The sequence below is a fragment of the Haplochromis burtoni genome, unplaced genomic scaffold (genome assembly GCF_018398535.1).
Source record: "Haplochromis burtoni strain Fernald_Lab_line unplaced genomic scaffold, NCSU_Asbu1 Contig_1, whole genome shotgun sequence".
Lineage (NCBI taxonomy): Eukaryota > Metazoa > Chordata > Actinopteri > Cichliformes > Cichlidae > Haplochromis > Haplochromis burtoni.
In genome coordinates, this window is record NW_024582362.1 from 5,745,198 (window position 1) to 5,759,351 (window position 14,154).

At 38.9% G+C, this 14,154-nt stretch overlaps 1 protein-coding gene across 2 annotated transcripts in view; it reads right to left on the reverse strand.

Moving 5' to 3' along the window:
• Positions 1-14,154, reverse strand: part of cntnap2a (contactin associated protein 2a) — a 385,507-nt gene that overhangs the window by 207,517 nt on the left and 163,836 nt on the right. For both annotated transcript variants that reach the window (XM_005912066.2, XM_005912065.2), the window contains exon 3: positions 4,912-5,105. In XM_005912066.2, the coding sequence (XP_005912128.1) occupies positions 4,912-5,105 (194 nt within the window). The remainder of the gene's footprint in view (positions 1-4,911; positions 5,106-14,154) is intronic.

The following is a 14,154-nucleotide window of genomic DNA, read 5'->3' on the forward strand; positions in this document are numbered from 1 at the left end:
CAACGGGTGAAGTGTCTTGCCCAAGGACACAACCACAGAGACTGTCGGAGCCGGGGCTCGAACCGGCAACCTTCCGAATACAAGAGGAACTGCCAACTCTTGAGCCACAATCAGCCAATGATGGCAACTAAGGGGGTACGCTACGTAAAATCTCACTGCAGGGTCAGTGGATGGTGAGGGTTTCCATGGATGAGTACCTGCTTCCAAGCCTTACATTAACAAACTCAATGTAAAGCATTGGATGCAGAATTGTGAAGCACCAGACCACGGTTCTCCAGAGCAGTGAAGACGTGCTCTCTAAAGTGATGAATCGCGCTTCTCTGTGTGCCAATCCGATGGACGAGTCTGGGTTTGCTGGTTCAAAGACATTCCAAACTTTGTGGGAACAGTTTTGGATGGCACTGTCCTGTTCAAACATGACAAACATTACCAGTGCTTAAAGCAAGGTCCATAAATAAATGAGAGTTTGGTGTGGAAGAACTTGACTGGCCTGCACAGAGTCCTCACCACAACCCGAACATCTTCAGGATGAATTAGAACAGAGCCTTCGAGCCAGGCCTTCTCATCCAACATCAGTGCCTGACTTCACAAATGCACATCTGTATCATCAAAAATTCCCATACATGATCTGAAACCCTGTAGAAACCTGTCTTCTCAGAAGAGTTGTAGTTGTTATAGTTGCTGTTAACGGTTAACGGTCATATTAAACCCTTCAGATTAAGAATGAGAAGTCATTTAAGTTTTTATGTGAAGGCAGATGAGCAAATACTTACAGCAATAGAGTGTACTTATTTGGCCTTTGATTAATCATTATTAATTATGTTTACCACAACTATATTGCCTTTTTCTTATTTTCTTCCTTCCTTTTTTCACTCCCAGAAGGAGAACTCCTCTTTATTGTTTCATTGAGTATTTAATTCTGTTCTGTCCTCATTCATTGTCTCTCATTGTTTAGAGTCATTCATGCCATTTCCAAACTAATGAGTGAAGTCAGGTGGAGTACTTTAGAGAGGTCATGCCTCGCATACTGTTAATGCAAACGTTGCACATCGCCACTACAGTAGTGTAACGTTTGTCAGGGTGCAGGGGCTCCCCCACTGGCCTGGTTACCTGCCTTGTCTGTTGGCAAACCACACCTCTACATGGGCGCAGACTCACAGAGTGAAAACTAGGGGTTTTTAGCACAACCAAGATTAACTAAGAAAATTCATTGGATCTCCTTTTAGCCACCTTTTGTTTGATTGAAAAGGTTGTTTGTTATGTTGTCCCATCATCAGAGATAGAAGAAAGATTGGAAGCCCAGGCTTTATTTCGGGAGGAAGGGTGCACACTCAGTGAAAAAGTACTCGGTTCTGAATTAGGTCTGTCAGGAAGAATCTGTGTGAGTCATGGCTTATACAGTAGATGGTTGACTTCATGATGAGACTCTACAGTGTTTCAGTGTGTGCAAAGAATTGGTACCAAACTCAACAAGATAAGTTGGTGAGAGTGCATTTACTGAACTCTAGATACCTGTAAGACCAGAAGTAGGGAAGAAAATGTACATCTTCATGTACAGCAATAAAACTTTTGAATATCTAATAATTAAATAGGAGAAAATGAGGAAATGACATCGGTAATGAATGTATCTATATATGAACAAAAATTTCTTTTGCATACATGACTGTATTTACATATGTAATTAAAAAATATTTTAAATAAAATAAATGAAATAAAATTGCCTGAAAACTAACACTCTTAATGGAAATTGTTATCATCTAAACCAGTTATGGCTTTAAATAGTCACAGATGAATAGTTCTTACTCCCACCTGATGCTGGGTCAGGCCCTGCGTTACAGCACTGCAATGCACTGAGTACATTTTTAGTGCATTCGTGTGTGTGCGTGCGTGTGTGTGTGTGTGTGTGTGTGTGTGTGTGTAATGAAATCAAGTAGATTTTAATTAAAATGCCCTCACTATCTTATATAGATGTCAGGACAGTATTGCTGTCACTGGCATATTTTATTGTGTCTTTATGTCATATAATCATTCCAAAACTGAAGAAAGCATCTTTCGTCTAAAAATAATGAACACTTGTATGTCTGCGGTTTGAGTTTACATGTTCAGCCATTCAAAAGGATTCTGATAGAGAAGACAGAATTGTAACCGTGCAAGTTAACAGTGGTTCAAACATGAATGCCGCAGCACACTGCACACATTTTAAACATAGTAGTTGAATTTGATATTTAATGTCCGGTTCTGCGACAGAGTTGCGGTGTTTAAATTGGTGATAAAAAATGTGTTTTCAGAACAGAAATCTCACTATGAAATTTTGTCATCTGTGTATTACAGTTTTTCTGAATTGATTTGGCATTATTCTCACAGCAGAAAAGTCATTCTCACCACTCTTAATACAGTTCGCAAAACATTTAAGCCATTTTTCATAACACGTTTACTTCAACTCTGTGATGAATGAATAAGAACCTTTCACCACACTTTAAAAGCATCATAATCTTACTGACTTTGGAAGGAGTTTTGCAAAATTAAAATGTGAAATATTTTGTTTGAAACTTCACAAAATTCCCAAAATGCAGAAAAGCACAATTATATTTGTGAAACTTTACTGTATGCATCAGGAAACAGACACAGGAAGTATATACAATCTGAGAACATAGGACCGACTGCTGTATACTTCAGCAAAGTCACGCTACATGCATTCAGCAACTACTTTATTAGTAAGGCTGTTCTACTGCCAGACAACTTTGAGCTGATAGGAAGGTAACAGCAATGCAAACTCATTTAATCACTCCCTTTAATATCCTTTAATCTCAAATAAAAAATAAAAAATCCTTCAAAGCATTCCTGATGGTTTTGTGTATTTTGTTAAAAAAAAACCCCCATCTGCAGTGTTTTCAAAAGCAAAAACAAAAGATCTGATCATTTCAAATGCCTCAAACATTATTTAAAGTTAACATGTAAAAGCTGCTGTGATAAAGCTTATTATTTAAGGCACTACATCGCACAGTAGCAGTAATTTACATGACAAGCTTTTACAGATTCACTGGGGAAAAGACAAAACAAGCAAAGCAAATACATATCCTTTCCAACTCTACTATTAAGATTAACATAAAAAAGTCTCCTCCCCTGCATTTCAAGGTTTTAGATTTCTGCTGTCTAGTTTGGTGTATCAGCATTATTCACGACAGGCCTGTCCTTTTGTCTCCCATCTGTTATCACCTGTAGCCTTTTGCAAAGCAGCAACAGTGAACAGTGAAGGCCATTAACTTATTAGCTGATCACAAACTGTCAGGTGCCCCACTCAAGTCCTTGCTAACAATTTATTGATGGAAATGTGTTGTTTTGGCACAAGAGACACAGAAAATAAAGCCAAAGAAAAATAAACCACATCCATACTGTTAGGGAAACATTGAATGCAAACGGCTCATTTTGGAAAGATGTTCTTATGTCATATCTTTCCTCTAAGACCCAGTAAATCTTCAATTAGATGAGCCACAGTCATATTACATTTGGTTTAAACTGAGGGAATAAAATTTCCTTGTGCTTTGAAGTGATACTTAAGATTTTTCATCCTAAACAAGGTTTTCTGCTTTTTCTATGCACGTAGGTAAAGAAGAGGATTTTGCACTTAAGTAAGGAACATTGAAGCTTGCTGTATGTATAATTTTATTTTTTAATTATGGAGTGTTTATTGAACCTTCTGACAAATTAAAATAAATACAAATAAATGTAAATAAATGTGTATATATGAGTTTTAATCTGGCATTTTTGAGCATTTTATTGCTCACAGTAGCACTGCATGTATCTGACTGTATATATGACGCTAGTCACACTGACGATACAGAGGTCTTTAAAACAACAATATCAAATATGATACACTTGGCATTACAAGGTTAACAAGACATTTAGTGAAAGCTAAGTTAGGAACAGAGCTTGACAGCTGATTTAAATTAAAAAAAACATTTTAAAGAGAAAGCTTGTAAAAGCATCAGTGTAAATTTTTGTAAGTTTATTTTAGGTAAACCAAATTTATCCAATTTAGAATAGAAGAGAATGTCAAAATCAGCATTTCTTCTGATAGTTTAGTAACCACGTTGACATATGTACATGTCAAATTGCATTACAGCTAACTCCAGCCTCAAAAATCTACCTAAACATTTGCCAGCATTGTTCTGTGAATGCTCTTAAATGTATTTGCAGGGCTTTCCTTTAAATTGAATATAATTAATATAATATAATTGAATTAATATAAAATTATTTCTTAAGGAATCTTAAGAAGGAGTGTGAATTTTGGTGTAAATGACCAAAAAATTCAGTTCCATTATTTATCAGCAGTAAGTTTAGTTTCAGATAATCAATTGTTTCAGAGATTTTAGTAGTAAGCCCTATTCAAGTGCACAGCTAAATGTTATCTGTATAAGGATGAAAACAACATAATTAAAAACAATACTAGCAAAAAAGACAATAAAATAGTCTCTAAGACAGAGTCCTGGGGTACTCCACAATAAAAAAAAATATTTATAAACAAAACTGCCCTTTTTTTAGTTTCTAGTTTGATGGTGTTACTGAAATTCCAACCCAATTTGGCAATATACCATCAAGACTTGAGAATAGACTTAGCAATATTTGGATTAATGAAATGCCATCATTTGTTTCAAGAGCAAGTCATTTACTCTACTTTAAATAGCTGTCCCAGTGTGCGATGGTGTAGAAAAGAACTGAATTAAACTGCTAGAACTCTCACATATTTGAAATTAAGGTAAATTAAGGTGATTGGGAAGTAATCCAAAACAGATGGGATGCTTTAGAAGCAAGTGTGGGCCACAGGATGTGAACATTTTAATAGTCTTATAGTTTGCACCTGTGCATTTGACACACACGCATAACAGCCACACAAATTACTGGTCCACTCACCCAAATGTTGCCATCTTGATGATAAGGTTTCCAGTTCCTTCCTGTGTCACTGTAGAGAAGGCGATACTGCGTTGTCCAATCAGAGCTGCTGTAGCGACCCTGTGTTGCTATGGCGCTCACCTGCTTTCTTGAACCGAGGTCCACCTGTAGCCACTGGTAATGGTCACTGTCTAGAGGTGACCATCCACCGGCTCCTGCAAAGTCAGTAATTATTCATAATGAGTAGGACATCAAAGGTCAGTTTTCCCCAAATAGTTTATATAATTTTAGCAGTATGATAAAAAATGATACAAAAGTGAGGTACAATTGTATCTTATTGGCAAAGACTTCTGTTAGAGCAGAATCCAAGACAGGTAAAGAAACTCACCGTACTCCAATAATGACATTTTGCAAAAAGCATTAATCGTTACAAGGTTAGTCGATCCTATTATTAATGGTCAGTGTCCACCAGAGTGTAGCCCAGAAATTTGCTCCTAGCAAGCACCAGTGTAGAAGTAATAATTTATTAAATGCTTTGCATACAGGGAGAGAGCCTTCTGACAATAAAGATGTTTCACAAGAATGAGGAGCATACGCTCCCTGTTATGATTATTAGAATTATATGTTCTCCAATATAGAAGATGCCTCAGCTTCAAGAGGAAGGTCATTAGTATTTATGAGGTTTCAAGAAGGATTCGTTTTTAATGCCAGTAGCTGAGACATAAAGACACTTTTGAAATGCTCGAGCATCACTTTCATCCATTTCATTCTTGAAATCATCACTTTTCAACAACAAAATACAATTAAATTGGAAGAACACTATCTTTTCATCCCAAAATACAACAACAGCCTGTACAAACGGAATGAGACTATAAGCCTATAAGTCAAATTGCAAGTGCTGTCATGTAACCCATTTCGTCTTGACACCTACATATGGTTATGTCTCCGTTCATTTTCAGCTAAGCTTTTGTTTGATATGTGCATCCTTGAGTGCAGATTAAAGTGGAATTACCCCCTGGTGGAGCATGGATTTTGATTTTCACTGTACACAGTTCAGTTAGAATAAATACAAAGTAATTTTTTTGGTTATTTTCAAAGTGGGCATTGGGCCTGAGGGAAATTACTTGCTCAAAAGTACAGAGTAATTGTTTGACCTCTTCTTTACTGTTTTGAATAGATTAGAAGACCATCAAATATGCTTGGAAAGCCATCGTAACTTAAAAGGGTTAAAGGTTATGATCTCCGGGGCTAGATGCACTATTGTGGAAAAATCTTCTTCCAAAAGTGATGTATTGCTTTAATGAGTATCTGAAAATGAGTATCTCTGAGAACAACGAGGGCGAGTGTTTCAGTGCCACTTTCCTATGACTATAGTGAAGACTGATGGGGTAGATGGCTGTGTTTTGTTTCCTAATCCCCTCAGTGGCAGTCGACGTCCTTGCGATAGCCTAAAAACTCATTGCTCTGTCTTCATTGCCAGCTAAACTCTCATGTGTCCCCTAAAACTTATCCCCTTTTCACCCCTCCAGTTGTCTACCCGGGAAAGGCCAAACTCCCCTGGACCTTGCAGGTTAAATGAACCTCAGGGTAAATGGTCCAGAAACAAAAGAGCAAGGCAACTGCAAGATGCAAGGGAACAAAAAATGATGACACTGACCTAATTTTCATTTGCCATTATAATAAAAGCCAGAGATAAGAAGAAAAAACAAAACAAAATATGGCATAAATGTCAACATTACAGTGTGTCTTTCCTACTATTAGAATTGTAAAATACCAAAAAGAAAGCACAAAGGGGTGCATAAAACAGATGTGTGGAGAAGTAGATACTTTTTCCCTGGACTTGTCCACAAGACAGCTCACAAAGCTTGCTTGTGGATAGACTCTGAACTGGCTATGTCAGTTCTTTCATTCTTCTAGACTCACTTGTCTAAAGGACACACATGCAGATAAGATAGTGTTGGAGAGTGACAGATGTTGTTTTGGGTTTTTTTTCCAAGTGAAAACTGAAATGTGTGGACAAAGTGAGGGCAGGGGAAAAGGGTAAGACCACAAAGGCACAGGAGAGTGGGAGAAGAGCGCTAAGTGAAGTGGAGGAAGAATGAGAGATGATAGTCATATGATAAAATAGAGGGTGAGGCAGTTTGCAATGTACCCTACTGACAAAAATCCTATACCTTATCCAATTACAGAGCCATTACACTCCGGCCCCGGACCTGACAGATAACCAAGCCCATATCAGTGGAAACGTCAATACCTCAAAAACCCGTTGCAGCAAAGCCATTCCCGTGGAGGGATAAAACACTATCAAAAAAGAGAAGGGTAGGGGGGAGAAAGGAAAGGTGAGAAATTGGGTTTGGGAGGGGCAGAGCGGTGGTGATAAGTAAACAGACAGCAGAAAATAAAGATTAAGAACGCAAGCTGAGCGGACAATGACCAAGGCAGTGTGATACTTTGAACAAGATAGGAGGATGGGGTGTCGGAAAGAGTGACGAGAAGGTGTGCGCCGTGGGCTGGTGACAAGAGAAGGGAGAGGGTAGAAAAATGGAAACAAGGAAGATGGATGAGACGAGGAGTAAAGCGAGTAATAAGAGAGGCTTTTATGGCTCTGATGGAAGACAGAGATGAGATGTGTGAAGATGGACTGGAAAAAAGGTAAAATGAATTTATGTTAAAGAAGGAGATAGACATGACCAAAAGCAAAAATAACAAAGGAGAGGAAAGTTTGGTTAAAAACAAAACAAAACAAAACAACAAAAAACCCACGATTTTATTTCTCTTTCTCCATTCTTTAGAATATTGCCAGTAATATTTTCAGATTCTCCTTTTGCCTGAGTGCACAGTTTCTACTGGTAGCCGATGAATAACACAAAGCAAAGAAGTTAGCAATTTTTCACACATTGTTCTAGGCGAATTAATTGGTCATTGCTGGGTACTGAGAATTGCAGGGGCTGAATTTTAAATCTCTAATTTTAAGTGTCAGGGTGTTGTGAGCTACATGTTTTAAACCAGTAGTTTATTTAAATTTTTCGACAGCTTCCAGATAGTTCCACTTTATTCATATTTGTTTAGTGATTCAAGTAGTTTTGGGGCATTATGTTATTTTCATTGAATGATTGATTGATTTTACAAAATCACTTGAAGCTAGACTTCTCTTTATGTTAGTTTCAGTGTAGCTTTAACTCTTCTTCAAGTTTGAAGTAGTTTCAGTTGCTTTCACAGTAGTATTGGTTGTTGTCAACTAGGGCTGCCACGATTAGTCGACTAGTCACGATTACGTCGACTATTAAAATCGTCGACGACTAATTTAATAGTCGACACGTCGTTTGAAGCTTTGTAAGATCCCGAAAGATGCAGGAATAAGTAGTAGGATTTAAGAGTGTAATAACGGACTGAAACAGAAGATGGCAGCACTGCATGTACAAGGATGTCCCAGAATTCATAGTGTGGCCCAGCGCGGCCGTGTTCAGTTTCCAACAATGGCGGCTGCTAGTTAGTTTTAATATTACTGGGTCACAAAATCAACGTTTAACATATTTTCAGGCGGGAATGTAGCTGTGTAAACTTCAAATATCTGCTCAGTTTATCAGGACACCACATATTTTCAAAAGCGCTCCGACGTTTTCGGAGACGTCTGTTACCCACCAGTTCGATAGCTAACCGGGGTTCAAAGCTCACTACACCCGGTGAGAACATCGGACTCCTGGAAATCATTTTCAAACCCACCGCCATCTTTCGCTACTCAGGTTAAACATGATATATATTCACTTAGATAACTTAAAAATGTTATTGTTTGGCTTTTTTTCAGTATTTTATTTGTTCCTGAGTAAATCGGTTTGGCTGAGATTAAAGTTATAGTTTTTACACAGCTGAATAAACGTCAAGCAGACAGCTGATTATCAGAAGTGTGAGATGCTCGAAAATATACTCCGGTGTCCTGTTATATTTTAGATAGCAAGGAGCAGACGGCTGAGTTTATCAAACTCCACCGAGACAATCTGCAAATTTCATTCAAATTTTATAAACTATCATCTTGTCTTTATTTTTAGTTAGCACATACCTTAAACACTTCAAGCTGTAAGCTAATGATAGTTATATAAGAGCAGATGCTGCTGGTGCAATAAGCTGTACGTTTTACGTTCAATGGATGATGATCTGATTAGTCAACTAATCGCAAAAATAATCAGTTACTAGTCGACTATCAAAATAATCGTTTGTGGCAGCCCTATTGTCAACACTGCACAAAGTCTGATTTGGTATGTGGCATAAAAACACATTTTGTAGATTCACACATCTTTTTCTTTTCCTCTGGGTGTGCTGCTACATTTTTGCAGATTTGACACTTCCCAATACTTCAACTGAATTTATTGCTCTTTTCTGCCAGACCCAGTTACCTGATGCTCAAACCTAATTTTTATTTTAGCCCCTTCTTGCAGCGTACCCAACTCCTTTCTGGCACCTTGTTCCTGCCCCATTCTTTTACATCTGTTGGTTATATCCCACTTCTGCCGACACCTTCTGCCATTTTCATTTTATTGAATGAGTTCTGGCTAAGAGTCTGCAATGAGCTTATTCTCCTTTGTTGGATATACATTCATTTTCTTATGATTTGAAAAAGGATGAGGATGGCATGATGAAAAAGAGGGGAAAAAAGAAAGCATGATTCAGTCTAGTTCAGTTGACTTTGAAATCCACGAAGACTCATGGATGGAGTAAAGGGGTAAATTAAAGGACAAGGGAATAATTAGGGGGGGAAAAGTTGATGAGGAACGATGGAGCAGAAGACATGTCAGGGTTACAGGGTTACCAAAAGTAACAGATGGGAACGAGAAGGAGAAAGATCAGAAATGTCCAGAGAGAAATGCAAGTTCAAAAGATCATGAAAGTGATGGTAGGTGTTTTCAAAAGATTCTCATTACTAATAAAAAACAACGAGAGAGGGGGAAAAAAGAAATGGACTAAAGAGCTGAGTGTTAGGGGTCAGGAGGAGAACATGTAACTCAAACAAAGGATATAGTGGAGCAAAAGAAATTCAGAGACACAAAAAGTGGGCAAAAGGTGTCTTGGAGAGAAAAGCAGAGACCTCAAAAAAGGAGAACACGAGAGATGAGTGGGGCGGAGGGGCAGCTTGACAGAGGTTAGCATGAGAGGGTGAAGAGTGATATATATATATATATATAAAAAAAAAGAACAGAGGTGCAGTTAAAGGTGAAAGCCCTGGGGAGAGAGGGGGGGTGCAAAAAGAGGTTGACAGAATAAAGTAGAGATGGAGGAGCCTTACGGTGGGGGAATGGAAGGTGAGAGACTGAGACCAAGTGAACAGGAGAGCCAGCCAAAGAAAAGGAGGGGAAAATGGGAGGAGAAAGGGGAGGGCAGGAGTGTCGGGGGACTGTCACCGTTCTTTCGCCTGTCACACACACAGATGTTCAGGGAGGAGAGAAGGAGCAGGAGGGGAGGATAGGGAAGAGAGCAAGGGAGGAGAGAAGGTCAAAGAAAGCGCCTCAGAGGAAGAAACGATGGAGAGGAGAAAGGTGAGTAGCACTGAGAAAAAGATCAGAAGAGCATGAAAGGATGGAGAACAAGTACTTTTTTTTTCCAGTGAAGCTTATTATTTTTAAAAGCTCTGTATTGCAAATATCAAGCTCCTTGACTTCATAATAGACACTTTATGTGCCCTTTCCCCCCAAAATACAAGTCAGCATTGAAGAATAAAGTAATGTTAAAAGGAAGCAAAAAAGAGAAAAATAACCCTGTAAAAACTAATATGGACCGTGCAGATCAAAGGAAAAATTTATAAAAATAAAGAACCTAATAACTTACTCTAGAGTGCATTGCTGTTTCTATTAAACGTGACTGAGATACATGATGTGCTGTGCAGTGATGCACAATTGAAGGTTGCAAAAATTGCTATATGGACAAAAGTATTGGGTCACTTACACATTACAGTGCCATGCTACAATAATACATATAGAGAAAAACCCAACAATCATATGACCGATTCTCTTTTAATTGTGACTAGTTCTTTTAAGGGCCCTAAAACTGGTGTTCTGAACTAAACAGCTTATTAGGAAGGATGAAATGAAAATGTAATAAAATAAAAATGTCCTTATGCGGTGTGAGATTAAAGAGATTCAAAAAAGGAGCAACCACGAGTGACTAAAAGAATGCTGGAGTTTCTCCAAGCGTGCAAAACAAGGTTTGAGCTATCTGTGATGACACAGATAACCCAGTATTGTAGTAACCACACACAGCTGAAGTGTGTTCTGCAGCTGAATCATAACAGTATCACACTGATGGTGACCACTAACATTTACACACAAGCATAAGAGTCCATATAAATGCACTTGTAATCACATACACCCACTTCTTAAGATATCAAAGAACTGAAGTGATGTGTCTGTTTGTGCATGTGTGTGTGTGTGTGTGTGTGTGTGTGTGTGTGTGTGTGTGAGAAAATACATGACAATACAATAAAAGTCAATAAAAATCAGCCCAAGAATGTGGAGGGCACAGATACATGTACCAACAGCAACATACTTATTAAGGAAAGAGAGGGGGATATAATAGTGAGAAAATCACACCAGGTGGTGGCCTTTGGGACCCATCGCCAAAAGTGGATGCTTTCTGAGAATCCCAGCTAATGTAGTCGGTGTGGATCACGTCTCACACAGTTCAAAAAACCCCGGACTACAGTATGTGTCATTAGTCCAGACCACAAGCAAAGATACAAAAGCTCCCTCTGGTTGCTTTGTACACCGAATCAGTGTTCCACCGCCTCAGCAAGTGCTGCACTGCTGTGTTTTCTGCTCTTTGTTCATCAGTGGGTACGCTGTCAACTGGATTCCCTGCTCTAGGTTTATATATTTGGACAAGCCATTGGTTTGTCCATCACTTCTTCCTGGAGTGTAAAATGTATATAGGTATATGCAGTGTGGTCATCTGTTTGAGTATGATAATGAAAAAGGTCATTTTAATTTTCCATTCCTAGAAAGGAAATATAAAATCTGCTGTTAATTACTTTTTCCTGGGTAAATGGCTCTCGCAGTCACTCAGAGATGATGAACATAACGAATGAGGGGAAAGGGGATATTGCAGAGAAAAACTGGAAATTAAGATTTCCAAATAAAAGAGTTTATTTAGTGAAAGGTCAGAGTTGTGCGGATGTGTAATGGAGATGCAGTGTGATTGTGGAGGGATGACGAACAGTCGGTGATAGGCATTACATACAAGCAAACATGACAGTGGCAAGGCAAGCATCAAACAAGAAAACATCTCTCCTCTGTCTCACTGACAGTGTGGGTGAATGTGTGGGTTGGCATGTGCACATGGCAGATTTCATTTCTTTGCATCCTGCTCAGAAATGTTTCATGGCGTCTTTGTGTGGCTTTATGTTTGTGTGCTCCGGCACCCGAGAGAACATGCGTGAGTGTATTTATCAAAGGTGCCGCTTTTGATACCAAAACCACATTAACAAAAAGTATAACGTCTTAATTAATTAGAATGCGAGGCCGCCGGAAAAAGGGAGCAGAGAGAAAACAGCTGGTTAGCCCTCTGCTAGTACTTCATCTTTCTGTCATGGAGCAAAGGGAGCGGATGGAGACAGAGTAATTTAATTAGGAGAGGACCGCCATTATCGATGGATGACTGCAATGGCTGGAGACATCAAACAAGTTTGCAAGATGACAGTGAAAAGTAAAGCATGAATAGGGAAAGGGAATGTGGTTAATTGTGCAGGAAGTCGGAGGAAAGTTGTGCTGCGGTTGAGACGTCCTTCATTCGAATAAGTAGGTATAAGAGTGGAACTTTTTCAAACTTGGAAAAAAAGTTGGAAAAGTATATACCAGGATGAGAAGAGAAAAAAATAGCTAATGAGGTTTGGGAAGAAAGAATAGACAGGCTGTGAAAAAGGAGTGTGGGATTGAGAATGTTACAGTAGAAAATAGAAATTGTATGGAGGGAAAATGACATAGAGAGAAAGACAAAGGGAGAGAGAGGATGAGATGGAGGGCAGGGAGAGACAAGACGAAGGACAGAGGAGCACAGAAATAGAGGGATATGAATTAGAGAAAGGTTGAAAAAGAAAATGGAATGTAAGGATCAGTGGCCACGTGTTTGTGATTAGCAGCTAAATCTCATGCTTGGCCACGTTTGCACCGCGGAGCAACATGGCCGCACACATGTGCTGACACGCCTGTAGGTACATCCACCGAGGCATGGGTTTACTCATCTCTCACTTTTCACATAAAAGTGGCATCCATTGTTATCTTACCCTGTCTGAGTGTTTGTCTCTGTACAAAGCGCAAATACTTTTTAGACTTGTTTTTTCTGAATGACGGCTATTTGGAAATAACCCATTACCAAGTGTTGTTCCAGAGCGGCAGAGATAATGAGATGTACCCACATGGAAATTTGATACTTCTCTGAGATTGCATTGAAAAAAAAAAAGGAATCCAAAGTGTCAGTAGTTACACAGCTTCTACCAAATTATCAGTCATTCAGGCCTTATCACAGCTCGGTTACCATGTCCTCCCATCTTCAGCTTGTTCTCTTTTCCCATGCCTGTCTGTTCCCACTCTTTCTTTCTCTCACTCCACAGTGTCTTCCTCTTCACCCTCACCTCGACACATTTCCAGTCTCCATTGTCTTTATCCTTTCCATTCCTCTTCTATTTTAACCTGTATCCACAGGGCATCTGTCTTCAACTGGCAGCACTGAACACATGCAGATCACAGCTCTTGTGGTTGCTATGTGACAAGTGCAAACCTATTTGGAGCACATCTTTTACTTTTTCTGGCTCATGGTCCGCTTTTACATCCAAAATTCCAATGACATAACCAGAGAAAGAACTGTCATTGGAGTGTATGGCCAAAGCCCATAGTCAAGAGGTGTTTTAACTATTTTTATGAGACAGAAGCAGGTTGCACAACAGAAAGCAAGAGTTTTATTTGGCTGCTGCAAAAAAAGGTCTAAAAAGAAATACAAAAGTCCACAAAACACACCAATCCAAAAGGAGCATCAGCTGGGAAAGTTGGAGAAGGGCAGGGATATATATATGCTACAGTTAGGTCCAGTGATATTTGGACAGAGACAACTTTTTTCATTTTTTGGTTCTTACGTACACTACCACAATCAATTTTGAATAAAATAATGTGCAGACTTTCAGCTGTAATTTGTTGGCTTTGTACGCCTTCTCCATACTTTTTCTTGCCACCATTCTGGTAGAGGTTGATCGTGGTTTCATTTGTCCAAAAGCAAAATCCAGCCTAG